The sequence below is a fragment of the Bufo bufo genome, chromosome 1 (genome assembly GCF_905171765.1).
Source record: "Bufo bufo chromosome 1, aBufBuf1.1, whole genome shotgun sequence".
Classification (NCBI taxonomy): domain Eukaryota; kingdom Metazoa; phylum Chordata; class Amphibia; order Anura; family Bufonidae; genus Bufo; species Bufo bufo.
In genome coordinates, this window is record NC_053389.1 from 568,152,268 (window position 1) to 568,170,277 (window position 18,010).

At 42.7% G+C, this 18,010-nt stretch overlaps 1 protein-coding gene across 1 annotated transcript in view; it reads right to left on the reverse strand.

The window, feature by feature from the left end:
- Positions 1–374: 374 nt before the first annotated feature.
- Positions 375–18,010, reverse strand: part of SUV39H2 (suppressor of variegation 3-9 homolog 2) — a 35,771-nt gene continuing 18,135 nt past the window's right edge. Inside the window, exons 3-6 of the mRNA XM_040413147.1 lie at positions 11,886–12,557; positions 2,489–2,635; positions 1,334–1,463; positions 375–1,215 (exon numbers count right to left, since the gene is read on the reverse strand). Of these exons, the coding sequence (XP_040269081.1) occupies positions 1,112–1,215; positions 1,334–1,463; positions 2,489–2,635; positions 11,886–12,557 (1,053 nt within the window). The 3' untranslated portion in view covers positions 375–1,111. The remainder of the gene's footprint in view (positions 1,216–1,333; positions 1,464–2,488; positions 2,636–11,885; positions 12,558–18,010) is intronic.

Sequence of the window (18,010 nt, forward strand, 5' to 3'; positions counted from 1 at the left end):
AAAACAACCCTGCCTAAGCAGGGAGTGTCTTGCCTCCTTGGACACTAAGCAAAAAACTGGCAGTCTCTTCTCCAGGCTGAAGGGTATAGCTGATGGAGGAGGGGCTTACAGCTTTCACTTAGTGTCACGCCTCCTAGGGAGCAGAGCTATACCCATGGTTTCCTGTGTCCCCCAAGGAATATGGGCGAGAAATTAACCATTTGCCAGGGTTCTCAGGGGCTGGACATGCAGAGGCTCCCTATTAATGGTGTTTGTCATGAGATGACGCCTTTAATGTGTACACAATGGCTGGTTGAAGAGAATGGATAGTTTTCATTTACTGCATGTTGTAAAGTACATTTAATGAAGCTCAGTACATTACAGTCCTCTTTCCCTTGTTGACAATGTTATCCATTTCATTTATTAAAAAACAAAACAAAACAACAATCTTTGCAATGAGATACAATGTGCATGTATGAAAAGCAAATTTAAAAGGTGTTTCCGAGATTTTTTAATCGATTACCTATCATCTGGATAGATCAGCAGTATTTGATCAGTGGGTGTCCGACAACCGTTACCCCCACTTGCTTTCTTGTAGATGGCATGTTCATTGATCACGTGGCCCACGTATAGTTCATTGTTATTAAAGTGAATGGGGCTGAGCTGCAATACCACACACAGCCACTATACAGCACTGGGCTTGGTAAGCTAGTACCACAGCCTTCTCAAACAGCTGATAGGCGGTGGTCCCAGGTGTCAGACCCCCATTGATCAGCGGATAGGTCTTCAATAAAGAGTCTTGGAAAACCCCTTTAGGGGTTTTTTTTCTTTACAGACAACACAGCTAAAACAATTTTCTATTGGCATGTATATTACTTCATTCTGTTTGGCGACTGTAGCTGTCCCTTATTTCATGTGAAAGCCCCTTAAAAAATAAAATAGAAAATTAAATAATTTCTGTAAATATACTATATACAATTATAGTTTATCCCTAGCAAACCCTGAAATAGAATCAGTTCAATTTATTTTGCACATTAAAAACTCACACAAACTGTATACCCCACAAAATGAAAATAGCTAAAAACCTTGTCACAGCATAGTAAAATCTGTATGACATTTATTATCAAATACATTAAAGGTATCCTCTACAAATAGCAGCTCCACATCTGCAAGCGGCCCTCACTCTCTTCTTAGCTGGGCTCAACTCAATAGAATCTGTGCTGAGGTCTGCTGAACCTAGAAGAAGCAGATATAGGACATTTTTATACTCTAACTGTGACAAGATCCCTCCAACAGCATGCAGAATTCTAAGCTAATGGGATCCATATACATAGGTGTGGAAAAGGACTCCTACCTTTCATTTGGTAATCAAATGTAAGCTCCTCTCCAGCTTTGATCGGTCTCGTTGAAAATAATGCAATTCGAGGAAGACGTACATCCAAGTTATCTATAAATACGTTGAATACCTGAAGATTGGGGTCACACTAAAATACAAGACAATGTACAAGACGTTTAAGGTCTACATGCAATTTTTGAAAAGTCAAATCTTTATAAAATTGTGCACATAACTATAGCTACCTCTTTAAACATAGAGAGATGAGCATTAAAGAGGACCTTCCACTAGATTAAAAAATCTAAACCAAGTATACAGACATGTAGAGCGGCGCCCAGGGATCCCCCTGCACTTACTATTATCCCTGGGTGCCGCTCTGTTCGCCCGGTATAGCCTCCGGTATCATCACATGTTAGGCTCCACCCAGGGGAACCTGCCGGCGTCTCTTTCTCCCATGCTGTAGCGCTGGCCAATTGCAGAGCTCAGCTCATAGCCCGAGAGAGAAAAAAAACCTCAGGCTATGAGCTGAGCGCTGCGATTGGCCAGCGCTACAGCATGGGAGAAGGAGACGGCAGGTTCCCCTGGGTGGAGCCTAACATGTGAAGATACTGGAGGCTATACCGGGCGAACGGAGCGGCGCCCAGGGATAATAGTAAGTGCAGGGGATCCCTGGGCGCCGCTCTACATGTCTGTATACTTCGTTTAGATTTTTTAATCTAGTGGAAGGTCCTCTTTAAGTGCAAATTCATGGAGGATTGGGCTGTGAGCATTTTATTTATATTTTTTAAAAAGTTGGTTATCAAGGCGGTGCAAGAGAAAACCAGAGGAGCAATCTTAAGGGTGATGCTCTTTCTGTAACCTGTACAGGAAGAATTCAGGCACGGCTACATGACCATTCGCAGAGTAGAGGGCTGCCATGGGAATGAACGTGTGCCTAGCATGTTTGCAGCAACTGCGACACACAAATCGCAAAAATGCAACACTGCTGGATTTTTTGTGAGTAGCGTGATGTGGTCGCAGCAATCATGTCACGCTGTGACCCCATTCATTCCTATCGAAGCCCCGCCTCTCTGCGATCTTTGGTCGCACAACAGCTGTTGAGGCCAAAATTGCCACGTAGCTGAACCCTTATAGTTGCTATAGGTAAGACCTCCATGGTTTTCTACATCTACTTACACTGTGGTTTACAAAGTGTGAGACATTTCCATATCGAGCAGCATCGACTGTAAACTCATCTGATTCATAGTCCAGGTCAAAGAGGTAAGTGATTCCTGTGCTGTCGTACTGCTGCCCCCTCCTCTCTGCCTCTTCACTTGTTATTACCTATAAGAAATGAGAGGGGGGAATGTAACACTTACCATAAGCTGATAAATCATTACTATTTCTGACACCATCAATTTTCCAGGCCCATGCACTGCACATCCTGTACTCAAAACATCTTAAGCTTTACAATAAGATGGAAATGCATCCACAAATTTATAACACTAGAAAAAGGAATGTCCGTTCATTTTTCCTCATGTTCCAAAAGCCATAACTATCCGTTATTTTCCGTTCACATAGCTATAAGAGGGCTTATTTTTGGCGAGAACAGATGCATTTTTAATGCTACCATTTAATTTACCATGTCTTGTATTAGAAAACAGGAAACAAATTTCTTTGTGCGGCAAAATTGGAGAAAAAAAAAATAAAAAAAAAAACTGAATTCCACCAAGGTTTTTGACATCACAGCGTTCACTATGCACTAAAAATGACCTGACGTTCTTATTCTGCGGCTCAATACGAATGCGGTGATACCAAACATGAACAGTTGTTTTTTTTTTTGTTTTACTACTTAGAAAAATCAAAATTTTCTTTGCATCGGTATATTATGGGTTAAAGGGGTTTTCCAGGCTTTAAATATTGATAACCCATTCTTAGGTTGGTCATCAATATCAGATGGGCAGGGGTCCGACACCTGACACCCCCACAATCAGCTGTATGAAGAGAAGGCACATTCTCATGTCTCTCTTCCTGCTGCCATGTCTATGGCACGCAAGAAAACAGACAAAAGACGGTGCATGCCTCCTCTTCATACAGCTGATTGGCAGGGGTGCCGGATCCCTGGCCATCTGATATTGATGATCTATCCTGAGGATAGGTCATCAATATTAAAAGCCTGGAGTACCCTTTTAAAGTACCTAGACAGTGGTTAGCTAGATGGAGCATGTATCCACTAAGCCACCTCCTAGGATGACCAAAAGTAGAAAGTGCTACATGCAGCCGGTGAAGATGGCCCCAACCCCTTCTACTGTCCCCACAGGGGAGCAGACAGATATGGTGGGAGTCACAGCAGGGAGACCTGAGGCCTGGAGCACAACACACAAGTACTCCAGAGAAAATGAGAAGGTTCATCCCATTAAAAGAATCACACCGAAGCCTAAGGGCGTATTCACATGACCGTAGTGTTTTGTGGATTTGCAAAACACGGATACCTGCCGTGTGCATTCTGCAATTTGCAGACCGCACATGGCCGCAACTATAATAGAAAACGCATATTCTTGTCCAAAACATTACTGCCCGTCAGTGATACACTGTTAGTACCCAGGCTGTTAAAGATACAATCGGCCCCTGCGATTGTCTAGTGGGGCACCAATGTACCAACTAAGGAGCCCACTCCCACTATCAAACACTTTAGATGCCACTGTGGCATTAAACAAGTTAGGCTACTTTCACACTAGCATTTCTATTTTCCGGTATTGAGATCTCAATACCGGAAAAAAAACTATTCAGTTTTGTCCCCAATCATAGTCAATGGTGACAAAACGTAATAGAATGGAATGCTCCAAAATGCATTCCGTTCTCATAACGGAGAGCAAACCGCAACATGCTACGGTTTGCTTTCCGCCCTGAGATGCGGAGCAAGACGGATTTTCTCTGACACAATAGAAAACTGATCGGTCTCCATTGACTCTCAATGGAGTTCATATCGGATCCGTCTTGGCTATGTTAAAGATAATACAACCTGATCCGTTCATAACGGATGCAGACTGTTGTATTATCAGTAACGGAAGAGTTTTTGCTGAACCCTGCCGGATACAGTAAAGTCGCTAGTGTGAAAGAAGCCTTAAACATGAGCAGTCACTGCTTCCAACACGTCTCAGTAACTACCTGTGTTCCCCATGTAACAATTCTGAAGCATCTGCTCTTGTGTCATTCCTCTATTACACTAGAACAGGGGTCAGCAACCTTCGGCACTCCAGCTGCTGAGAAACTACAACTCCCAGCATGAAAACATACTTTTAAGGGCTCATTCAGACGGCCATATGCGGTCCGCAAAAATTCGGATCTGTGTTTTTTTGCGGATTAGATGCAGACCTATTCACTTCTATGGGGACCTTTTCTTCTGTTCTACAGCTACGCAAAACAAGTAAAACATGTCCTATAATTGTCAGTGAAAATCAGGACGAGGCCTCACTGAAGTCTATGGGTCCGCAAAATGCAATCCATTTATTTGCAGACATGCTGAACTGTCCACAAAAAAAAACGGATCTGCATTTTTGCAGACAGCATACGGCTGTCTGAATGAGCCCTAACTCCGATAGAAGTGAATGGAGCATGCTGGGAGTTGTAGTTTCAGAACAGCTGGAGTGCAGGAGGTTGTTGATACTGCCCTAGAAGTTTATGAACCACTTGCCAGCAGTCTGCAGTGTCGGTCCATTTGGGTATTAGCAGTGGGTGTGGGGTTCCTACGTGGTCTGCCACTTACTGCACTGATTAGATCAGGGGTCTCAAACGCAAATGATTTATGGGCCGCACACAGAAAAAAATTCCACTTGACGGGCCACATCCATTTTAAATAGGATACAATACAAAATTATTGTTAGGGTCCATTCACACGTCCGTAGCGTGTTTTGCGGATCCACAAAACAGACACCGGCAATGTGCGTTCCGCATATCGCCGGCACTAATAGGACATGTTCTATTTTTTTCGGGAACAGAATTGCAGCCCCGGGAGTGTGCAGCACATCATGCGGCCCCATAAAAATGAATGGGTCCACAATTCCGTTCTGCAAAACACGGAACAGAATTGCGGACATGTGAATGGACCCTTAATCAGCCAATTACTTGAAGTACTCAGGTAAGAGCCATTACATATACGGCCATTTCATACGCCACTCTATATGCCATTGCATAGAGGGAATTTGGTGGCCATTTTACATTGGCACTTATTGGCCTCCCAAAAACAGTGTCTTCGCTCCCTTTGGCAATGCTGTTTCTTAAGAAGCAAATAAGCGTCAGTGTAAAATGGCCACCAAATAACTCTCAAAGCAGTCAGGCAGGGGCTGACCACAGAAAGGGGCAGTGCAACAGTCATGCCCTCATTGCACCGATGGCCTAATCTGTAGCTTCAGATCAACAAGAAGAAAAACAAACAGCGTTTCAATCAGGTGAACCCCTGAAATAAGTAGTGTCAGGCTCTGCAGGGACACACTCCCAACTGGCATCACTCAAATGGACAGACTTGCAATTCACACATTTTCAGACTTCTAGCAAGAATAATGACGTTATATGAAAATATGCTCCAGAACAGTTATTACAATAAAAGTAGTCACCGGAAAAGTGACAGGTCCTCGGAGGCCACCGATCCAGCAGTAATTTCCCCTTTAGAGACCACACATGAAGGCATTTCACGATTGACACCTCAGGCACATGCTTTTCCTCAGAAGGTGCAGATTCCTGAAATTCTACTAAGTGGACAGATATTTGCTTCACCTTTGTATACACTGTATGAAGAAGCTTCTAGAAACTCGATGGCAGCACGCTCAGGGTGAATGACACTTAGGGATTTTACAACTAGACAAGATACATTTCTGGTTTTGATTCAGTGCCTTCTGACTCAAGTGGGATGCCCAACTGAGACAAGGCTCTTAAAGGGGTATTCCCATCTAGGACACTTACACCAAATACACAGGAGAGGTAGCCATTCACTACACTGAAAGGCTTAGATTTTTGTTATAACTACATTAAGCACTAAAAATGACATGACAGGCTTATTGTGTGGGTCAATGCGATTACACCGCTGGCCAACTTATATAACATTTTTTCGGACTATAAGACAGACCTTTTCCCACCAAAACTGCGGGAAAAGTGGTAGTGTGTCTTATAGTCTGAATGCTATTGACTGCTTCCATTATGGAATATAGCACGTGGAAGGCACAGGGAGCAGTGAGGGCAGTGCTGCAGCGGCTGTACTCCCCCCTCCCTGGTCTGCACTACGTCCGGACTGCACACAGCATCAGGACGTAGTACACGTAGGAATACACTATGATCTGATGTTGTGCGATGTCAGGTCACAGTGCAGCGCAGGCCAGAAGACCGGGGTAGGGTTCGGTGATATACCGCGGTATTAAGAAACAGCGATATGGTGATATCGTCTTTTCTTAAATACAGTGGTATTTTAGTTACATCATAGAGGCAGTCGCACTAGAGTTTTTTTTTAAGGATTGGATAACCCCTTTAACAAACAAGTATAACTAGTGCTTCTCTTGGCTGAGCAGTGCCTACAATGGTATCCAGTATATAAGGTAAATGCATCAGCAGCTGTGTCCTTTCAGCACCAGAGCTACCCCTGAACAGCCAAATGGCAGCGGCACTGGGTGTCAGAATCCCACGGATCAGATATTGATGGCTATTCTGAGGATAAGCAATCAATATAAAATGCCTTTAATGCATTCTCCCTCTACAGCCCAAGGGGAATGTCTTCGCTCCCTCCTCGGTCAGCCAAAATCGAAATAGATTAACAAGCAGACCTTAGGCCGGGTTTCAGACAAGTGCATGTACAGCAGACTTGCACTTGGGCTAGAACTCACATGATCACAGATGACAATTGGTGAGTTAGGCCTCAAGCACACGAACGTATTTTCTTTCGGCGTATGTTCAGGTTTTTTTTTTGCAGACCATATACAGAACTATTCATTTCAATGGGTCAGCAAAAAAAACGGAAGTTACTCCGTGTACATTTCTTTATGTCTGTTTCGCAAAAGGATAGAACATGTCCTATCATTGTCCGCATTACGGACAAGGATAGTACTGTTCTATTAGGGGCCAGCTGTTCCGTTCAGCAAAATATGGAATGCACACGACCGTAGGTGTTCTGTTGCCATATTGCGGACCACATTTGCGCATCATGGACCGCATCACGGATGCAGACCCATTCACTTCAGTGGGACCGCAAATCTGGAGATGAATTCAAGTGACACTGTGTAATCCTTCATGTAGCAATGCAAGGGAAAATAAAGGGAAGGGGTATGCTCGCCCGAACCCACTGTTTCAGCAGGATGGATGGCAATTTACCATGTAAGGGAGCTTCTGAACTCTTGCCCAAAGGAAGATGATCTCACGGGAGATAAGCTAACGGAGGCCTTCTTCTCGATGCCCACCTAAAGGCTAAATACACCTTTGGAGGCAAATTTGTGTTTATGATTTTTTATTTTTTACAAAATGAGTAAAATGCAATAATCTTTTTTTCCAGTTGGTCTTTATTAAAAATATTGAGCCGTTCTGTACCAAAGTTTTAACGGTTTGTCAGCTGTGTGACTGGTACTTTTTACTTTCACTTTGTTATCTAATAACTCTTATCTCTAATTTACTGAGAGGTCATAAACACTTATTTAAGCCACATTCTTATCAGTAAGATAAGAACTGTGCTATAATAAGTGTTTATGTCAGAGAGCAGAGATAAGAAGTCCGTTAGATTAGCTGGCTGATGGAGCAGAGAGAAAATTCAGATCCCTCTATTAGAGCATCTCAGCCCTGTACAGAAAAAAAATGGTTCCAAATCTGTAATAAAGACCAATTTAAAAAAAGATTTTTAGCTCAAAATAAGTACAATGCAATAATTTTAAAAAAAAATTGCCCCCAAAGGTGTACATAGCCTTTAACCACCTCCGGACCGCTGTACGCAGATTCGCGTTCCGGAGGTGGCAGCCCTGCGCTCAGCGACACATATACGCGTCATCTCGCGTGAGACGGGATTTCCTGTGAACGCGCGCGCTCACAGGAACGGAAGGTAAGAGAGTTGATCTCCAGCCTGCCAGCGGCGATCGTTCGCTGGCAGTCTGGAGATGTGTTTTTTTTTAACCCCTAACAGGTATATTAGACGCTGTTTTGATAACAGCGTCTAATATACCTGCTACCTGGTCCTCTGGTGGTCCCCTTTGTTTGGATCGACCACCAGAGGACACAGGTAGCTCAGTAAAGTCCCACCAAGCACCACTACACTACACCCCCCCCCCCGTCACTTATTAACCCCTTATTAGCCCCTGATCACCCCATATAGACTCCCTGATCACCCCCCTGTCATTGATCAACCCCCTGTAAAGCTCCATTCAGATGTCCGCATGATTTTTACGGATCCACTGATAGATGGATCGGATCCGCAAAACGCATCCGGACGTCTGAATGAAGCCTTACAGGGGCATGATCAATGACTGTGGTTATCACCCCATATAGACTACCTGATCACCCCCCTGCCATTGATCACCCCCCCTGTCATTGATTACCCCCCTGTAAAGCTCCATTGAGATGTCCGCATGATTTTTACGGATGCACTGATAGATGGATCGGATCCGCAAAACGCATCCGGACGTCTGAATGAAGCCTTACAGGGGCATGATCAATGACTGTGGTTATCACCCCATATAGACTCCCTGATCACCCCCCATGTCATTGATCACCCCCCCTGTCATTGATCACTCCCCCTGTCATTGATCACCCCCCCTGTCATTGATCACCCCCCCTGTCATTGATCACCCCCCTGTAAGGCTCCATTCAGACATTTTTTTGGCCCAAGTTAGCGGAATTATAATTTTTTTTTCTTACAAAGTCTCATATTCCACTAACTTGTGTCAAAAAATAAAATCTCACATGAACTCACCATACCCCTCACGGAATCCAAATGCGTAAAATTTTTTAGACATTTATATTCCAGACTTCTTCTCACACTTTAGGGCCCCTAGAATGCCAGGGCAGTATAAATACCCCACATGTGACCCCATTTCGGAAAGAAGACACCCCCAGGTATTCCGTGAGGGGCATATTGAGTCCATGAAAGATTGAAATTTTTGTCCCAAGTTAGCGGAAAGGGAGACTTTGTGAGAAAAAAAAATATATATCAATTTCCGCTAACTTGTGCCAAAAAAAAAAATTTCGGTGAACTTGCCATGCCCCTCATTGAATACCTTGGGGTGTCTTCTTTCCAAAATGGGGTCACATGTGGGGTATTTATACTGCCCTGGCATTCTAGGGGCCCCAAAGCGTGAGAAGAAGTCTGGTATCCAAATGTCTAAAAATGCCCTCCTAAAAGGAATTTGGGCCCCTTTGCGCATCTAGGCTGCAAAAAAGTGTCACACATGTGGTATCGCCGTACTCAGGAGAAGTTGGGGAATGTGTTTTAGGGTGTCATTTTACATAAACCCATGCTGGGTGATATAAATATCTTGGTCAAATGCCAACTTTGTATAAAAAAAATGGGAAAAGTTGTCTTTTGCCAAGATATTTCTCTCACCCAGCATGGGTATATGTAAAAAGACACCCCAAAACACATTCCCCAACGTCTCCTGAATACGGCGATACCACATGTGTGACACTTTTTTGCAGCCTAGGTGGGCAAAGGGGCCCACATTCCAAAGAGCACCTTTCGGATTTCACTGGTCATTTACCTACTTACCACACATTAGGGCCCCTGGAAAATGCCAGGGCAGTATAACTACCCCACAAGTGACCCCATTTTGGAAAGAAGACACCCCAAGGTATTCCGTGAGGGGCATGGCGAGTTCCTAGAATTTTTTATTTTTTGTCACAAGTTAGTGGAAAATGATGATTTTTTTTTTTTTTTCATACAAAGTCTCATATTCCACTAACTTGTGACAAAAAATAAAAACTTCCATGAACTCACTATGCCCATCAGCGAATACATTGGGGTCTCTTCTTTTCAAAATGGGGTCACTTGTGGGGTAGTTATACTGCCCTGGCATTCTAGGGGCCCAAATGTGTGGTAAGGAGTTTGAAATCAAATTCTGTAAAAAATGACGAGTGAAATCCGAAAGGTGCTCTTTGGAATATGGGCCCCTTTGCCCACCTAGGCTGCAAAAAAGTGTCACACATCTGGTATCTCCGTATTCAGTAGAAGTTGGGGAATGTGTTTTGGGGTGTCATTTTACATATACCCATGCTGGGTGAGAGAAATATCTTGGCAAAAGACAACTTTTCCCATTTTTTTATACAAAGTTGGCATTTGACCAAGATATTTCTCTCACCCAGCATGGGTATATGTAAAATGACACCCCAAAACACATTCCCCAACTTCTCCTGAGTACGGAGATACCAGATGTGTGACACTTTTTTGCAGCCTAGGTGGGCAAAGGGGCCCATATTCCAAAGAGCACCTTTCGGATTTCACAGGTCATTTTTTTACAGAATTTGATTTCAAACTCCTTACCACACATTTGGGCCCCTAGAATGCCAGGGCAGTATAACTACCCCACAAGTGACCCCATTTTGGAAAGAAGAGACCCCAAGGTATTTCGTGATGGGCATAGTGAGTTCATAGAACTTTTTATTTTTTGTCACAAGTTAGTGGAATATGAGACTTTGTAAGAAAATAAAATAAAATAAAAAAAATCATCATTTTCCGCTAACTTGTGACAAAAAATAAAAAGTTCTATGAACTCACTATGCCCATCAGCGAATACCTTAGGGTGTGTACTTTCCGAAATGGGGTCATTTGTGGGGTGTTTGTACTGTCTGGGCATTGTAGAACCTCAGGAAACATGACAGGTGCTCAGAAAGTCAGAGCTGCTTCAAAAAGCGGAAATTCACATTTTTGTACCATAGTTTGTAAACGCTATAACTTTTACCCAAACCATTTTTTTTTTACCCAAACATTTTTTTTTTATCAAAGACATGTAGAACAATAAATTTAGAGCAAAATTTATATATGGATGTCGTTTTTTTTGCAAAATTTTACAACTGAAAAATGTCATTTTTTTGCAAAAAAATCGTTAAATTTCGCTTAATAACAAAAAAAGTAAAAATGTCAGCAGCAATGAAATACCACCAAATGAAAGCTCTATTAGTGAGAAGAAAAGGAGGTAAAATTCATTTGGGTGGTAAGTTGCATGACCGAGCAATAAACGGTGAAAGTAGTGTAGGTCAGAAGTGTAAAAAGTGGCCTGGTCTTTCAGGGTGTTTAAGCACTGGGGGCTGAGGTGGTTAAAGCAGATATGCACTCTGTGGGTGTACGTATGTAAGGGTGCAGGGAGAGATAGCGGTCTGCAGCTACTGAAGGCTTATGGGCACCTCTCCTAACACATCTGTCTTAGTAGCTACTTGCATTTCTCAAGTAAAAACAATTCCGGATCATTTATTCTTGTGACTTTATGCTGTGCCGTTCCTCTATTATGCGTGCCAGATGTTACTGAATAAATATACACTGAGGCACTCTTTGCAGCTGTAAAAAGTGAAAAACACCAGAATATCTCATAAAAATACTAGCTCCACAGTGATAAGGTGTAAAGGTGAATACATCACATACCTCGCCAACATATTCCATGACAAAGCTGTGCTTCTTGATTTTCTGGAGCGTTTTAACCCCCCAGCCACGTCCATTGTGTGTCCTAAAGATGCATAAAGAATAGGGGGGTCCTTTTTGTACAACACGATTCGGACAATCTGGGCCACATTTACATCTAGCATTGCACTCATAAATAGGCCGTCCAGGTTGGATTTTAATCTGTCTCTGTTCATTGTAAGCAAAAACAACCCCTGCCTCCGTAGGGCAGCATTTACCGGTAAAGCAGTCTGCGCAGTCACAGCCAACAATGGCTTCGCCCAAAGTGTTTACTCCGGGAGAGGCTTTATAATCATTTATGTAATAGAAGTCTCTGGGGGGACCCTCCAGATCCACATCATTCTCCACATACAACATTCCATTGTGGGACTTTTTCCTGTTCAGCTCTTCTTCCCACCGCTTCAGTACAATTCGCTGTTTAGCCTTTTTGACTATATAGTCAGACACAGAGCGATCCAAAGATTTTATGCTGTTTTTAAGCACACTTGCTTTACCGGGCTTAAGTTCAGACACGTACTTGTAGAGGTCACTGTAAAAATGCTTCAAAAGTGCAGAACATTTAAGGTTTTGTTTGGGCTCCCACGTGTTATGTGACTCTGGCCACCCTTTCCACTTCACAAGGTAATATTCTTTACCCTTTAAAAGCAAACAAGATAAAGCAGTTAACATGAGTAATATGTAAAGGAGGCCGTACACTGAAAGAGAGCCATTCCTCTGCGGAGGAGAGGTGAAAAGCCAGACATTAAAGGGGTATTCACATCTCAGACAATGAGGGCATATCCAAGCGATATGCCCCCATTGTCTGAGATGGGGAAACCCCTTTAACTGTCCAGAATAAAAGATCTTCCAATTTAAAATACAAGATGCCCATCCCATTCCTTTCCTTCTGGAGGGCTGGGACACCCCTGTACACATTAGATTGTCTTCTAGTTTGTCTGCCATTCATCTAAGGACTCATGCACATGACCGAATCCGTTTTGCAGTCCGCAAATCGAGTCACCACAAGACAGGGATATCAGCCGTGTGCACGCCGCCATTTATTTTTTAAACGTCTGTAGAAACATCACAAAATGGACAAGAATAGGACATACCATTACATACATTACTAATACTGTAGGATGCAGTTAAATATGGGTGCCGTATAGTTCCGAGAAAGGCTCCTACACTGTCCAGCTCCCTCTCGCCATCGTTATTCACATGGAATAAAACCAAAAATCCAGGGAACACATGACTAAGTTATAGGGGATTTACTAAGTGTGGCAATTACCCGTGCAAAACGTGCAATTATGTAACTAACAAAAAATTTCCAGAATGCTGATCATTCATCAACTTTCTCTATTAAAAGTTATATAAATTGCAACAGCACGGGAGTGGTGTATGTGATCCGATGTGTGGAATGTGATCTTATATATGTGGGTAGTACTATAAGTAAAATTAGGATTCTTGAACATTTGAACTATGTAACAAATCCGACAGCTTTAAATATTTAAAATGCAGCCAAACATTTTATTCACACCCATAGTCAGAGAACAAACACCATTCGTGCTTTTGCAATTGAAAAAGTTATAGCGATCATAGAAAGAAACTTCTTTTGAGAGAAGCTTTCTGGATTTTTTGATTAAATGCTAGGGTTCCTAACAGGTTTGAACCAGAGAAAGGAATTAATGTATGTTTATCAGCAATAACAGCAGAATAATATATTATATTAGTTCATCTGTGATATTTTGGTTTTGATGGTCCATAAAGTGGCTTGCTATCTTGTTTTAAATACTTTGTATTTGTTACTGTGCACACTGTTTTTTTCGGGTTTCTCCCAAGGCCCTTATACCCAAGAGCATTTGTCTTATTTATTTGATTTGGGTGGGGAGGATGGAGTTAACCCGATTTAAAGCACCAGTGAACAATGTTGCACATGTGATTTCTGATGATATATTGGGCAAAAGGTGATTCCATGTTAGAATAACCAATGGTGGGGAGATACCTCCTCCTGTGATTTGGGGGGGGGGGGGGGGGATTTTGGTCTTTAAATATTTCAAACTAACATGGAACATTGTTACGACTAAAGGACAGACTGTCCGAAACGTGTCAACGATTACCGCAAGCTTCGTGGTTGTGTCTGCTGATGTACATGTGTTTCAATAAAGAGGAAGTTTTTATTGGATTACAACTTTAGTGTTGAAACTATTTTTTCTATTTATTCCTTCTATACTGGGACAAAGCCAAAGGTTTCTGGACACACGGGAGAGCAAACGCCAAGGTGGTGAGCTGGATACAATTATTCTATATGCATTTTGTAAGAATAGGACATGTTCTATCATTTGGCAGGGAATGGTCGCAGTATGCTGTCTACATTTGATGCTCAAAAAATGTAGAGCAGATGTAGCCCAAAAATACAGTCGTGTGCATGAGGCCTGATGTGTATGGCTAGATTAGGTATGTAGTAGGTCAGGGATGTGGCCCTCCAGCTGTTGCAAAACTACAATTCCTAGCATGCCCGGACAGCCTACAGCCATCAGCAGGGCATGGTGGGAGTTGTAGTTTTACAACAGCTGGAGGGCCACAGGTTGGTCATCCCTGTAGTAGGTGCTTTGGTCGTCCTAACATTAGCAGTGAAGATTGTAAACTGATGACACAAATGACAATACTGAGCTTGTATCTAGTATAATGGTTTAGGTGATGTGAAATCACACCAGTCAAGACCTCATACATATGATTACATATAGAACCGTATTGCATCTCATTCACCTCTAGAAGCACTAAAGCTGTGGCCCCACGCAAATGCTGTATTAGGGTACTTTCACACTAGCGTTTTTCTTTTCCCGCATTGAGTTCTGTCCTAGGAGCTCAATACCGGAAAAGAACTGATCAGTTTTATCATAATGCATTCTGAATGGAGAGCAATCCGTTCAGGATGCATCAGGATGTCTTTTTGACTGATCAGGACAGAGATAGAACCGCAGCATGCTATGGTATTCTCTCCGTCCAAAATTCCGGATCAGTTGCTGGAATGCCAGATCCGTCCTTCTGGTCTGCGCATGCACAGACCAGTAAAAATGTGAAAAAAATAAAATAAAAAATAGAAACTGATCCGTTTGTCCGTATGACAAACTGATAGACGGATCCGTTCTTGCAATGCATTTGTGAGACGGATCAGCATCCAGATCTGTCTACAAATTCTGTCCATTTGCATTCAGATTGCCTGATCCGGCAGGCAGTTCCAGCGACTGAACTGCTTGCCGGATTACTCTGCCGCAGGTGTGAACGTAGCCTTAGGCTACGTCTACACAACAACATTTTGTTGCACTAATATTGCTCGACTAATGTTATAATGGCAGTCTATGGTGTCGCACTGCAACATGCTGCGACTGTGACGCACAAGTCGCAGAAAATCCATTCGAGATGGATTTTTCTGCGACTGTTGCGTCGCAGCATGTTGCATTGCGACTCCATAGACTGCCATTATAAAAATTGTCGCGCGACATTGGTGCAACAAAATGTTGCACTACAAATGTTGCAGTGTAGTTGTGCCCTGTCGCGCGACAAATGTCGTCGTGTAGACGTAGCCTTACACAGCCATTTCCCATCCCTCAGATTAGAAGGATCTGGTTTCATCTCCCCTATTCTCACACAAACAATAAATGTTATACGCATGTTCACATCCGCATTTGCCCCTACATTGTTCGCTATGGCCTGTTTTTACAGAAAAAGATAAGCATTATTAAGGTCTACACTGATTTCCAAGAGATTGTTAAAGAAACTGAAAGCTAATGGGTCACACTGAAGTATAAAGTCATAATGCATCTGTCAGACTAGAAAGCCTTGACACAGATGTGAACACAGCCTTACACATGCCTCTAGATGGAGTTAAAGGGGTTTTCCGGTAATTTCATATTGATGGTCGATCCTCAGGATAAGGGCTCATTCACACGGCCGTAGGTGGGCCGTTCCATGCATTGGGGACCGCAATTTGTGGTCCCAAATGCACGGGCAACCTCCGTGCAGTCGCCGGGATGAATCCAGGCCCATTCAACTTGAATGGGTCTGCATTCATCCGTTCTGCAAAAAGATAGAACTTGCTCTATCTTTTTCGCGGAACGGAAGTACGGAACAGAACCCCACGGAAGCACTCCGTAGTGTTCCGTATCTCCGGATTTGTGGAGCCACTGAGGTGAATGGGTTCGCATCCGTGATGCGGAATGCACACAGAACGGTGTCCATGTATTGCGGATCCGCAAATGCAGGCCGCAATACGACAACTGTCGTGTAAAAGAGCCCTAAGTCTTCAAATCTGACCAGCAGCGGTCCCTGCACCCTGCAGTAGCTGCATTAGTTCATGAACTACACAGGTCCGTCCATTTCTATAGTAGACAGAGCTGGAATGGATCAGAACGTGACACAGGAACCAGATCCATCCACTACACAACTGATGGAGCTGTCAGTTCCAGGAGCAACTTCCGGCGCTGCAGCTCCTACAGAACAACTGATCTACAGCGGTGTCAGGGGCCCAGTCAATCAGATAACTGATGGCCATCAATATAAAAGCACCGGAAAATCACTTTAAAGGAGAGTTCACATAACAGTTATTCTTCCATTCTTCGGATCCGTCAAAAGAACAAAAAAACAAAAACGGATCCTGTGAATCAGTTATGCACCCCATCCATTTGAGCCATTTCCGTCTGAGATCTGTTTCTTTTAGATGGAAAAACAGTCCTGCATGAAGTTTCCATCTATAAAAAAAACTAAAAAACAAACAAACAGATGCCAAACTGATGGACAGGATTAGTTTTTTTTACAGGATACCTTTTTTTTCTGTTCTTCTAATGGATCAAAAGAAAAAATAATAATAACAGTGATGCGAACGCTCCCTAACACTGGCATGTATACCGGAAAACAGACCCAAATATCATCTGTATACACTCCACTAAATGGGCAAAAGTAGTATTTAGAGGGGATATCCGCACTGAACAATTGCCTTTTAATTAGATAGTTAGGCAGGTCGTAGGGCGAGATCTGTCGGGAGACAGGAAGTGTTTAATTACCCTGGAGTAACACCCCAGGGGTAATATAACATTGTGGAGTGCTAAATAAAATCAATCACAGACGTCCTGGCGTCTCCAGAGTAAGACCTCTTGCACACAAACGTTTTTTTTCCGCTTAAGTTCAGTTTTTGTGTTCCGTATACAGAACCATTCATTTCAATGGATCCGCAAAAAAAAAAAACAGAATTCCGTTCAAAGATAGGACATGTTCTATTACACTGCGCAACAATGATTTTGCTACTGAGAAAAACACGGGATCTATACAAAAATGAGCGCGCTGATTCCAAATATGAACTCGGAATTTGCCTGACACGTCTAGATTTTAACCCCTTAAGGACCCTGGGATTTTCCATTTTTGCGTTTTCGTTTGTCACTCCCCGCCTTCCCATAGTCCTAACTTTTTTATTTTTCCATTCACATAGCCGTATGAGGGCAGGGCAAGTTGTACTTTCTAATGGCACCATTAACGGTTGCATACCATGTAGTAGGGAGCGGGAAAAAAATTCCAAATGGGGTAGAATTGGGAAAAAAATTCTGATAGAGGTTTTTTTTTTTTTTTTTTACACTGTACACTATGCGGTAAAATTGACCTGTTATCTTCATTCTCCAGGTCAGTACTGTTACAATGATACCACACTTGTATAATTTTTCTTGCGTTTTAATACTGGAATTATTTTTTTTTAAACCTTTGAGGGGAAAAAAAATATTTTCTTTTATAACCTTATTCTGACCCATATAACTTTTTTGTAGTTATGTGTACGGGGCTGTGCGAGGGCTCATTTGCGGGACGATCTGTTCTTTTCAGCGATACCAATTTGAAGTGTGTGCGACTGTTTGTTCACTTTTTATAATAAAATTATTGGGTAATTGAAGTTACAAAAATGCTTTTTATTATTTTTTTTCTCGCCATTTGCCATTAATATTTGATATTTTAGGCCTCTTTCACACTTGCGTTGTTGGGATCCGGCATGCACTTCCGTTGCCGGAGGTGCCTGCCGGATCCGTAACAACGCAAGTGTACTGAAAGCATTTGAAGACGGAACCGTCTTC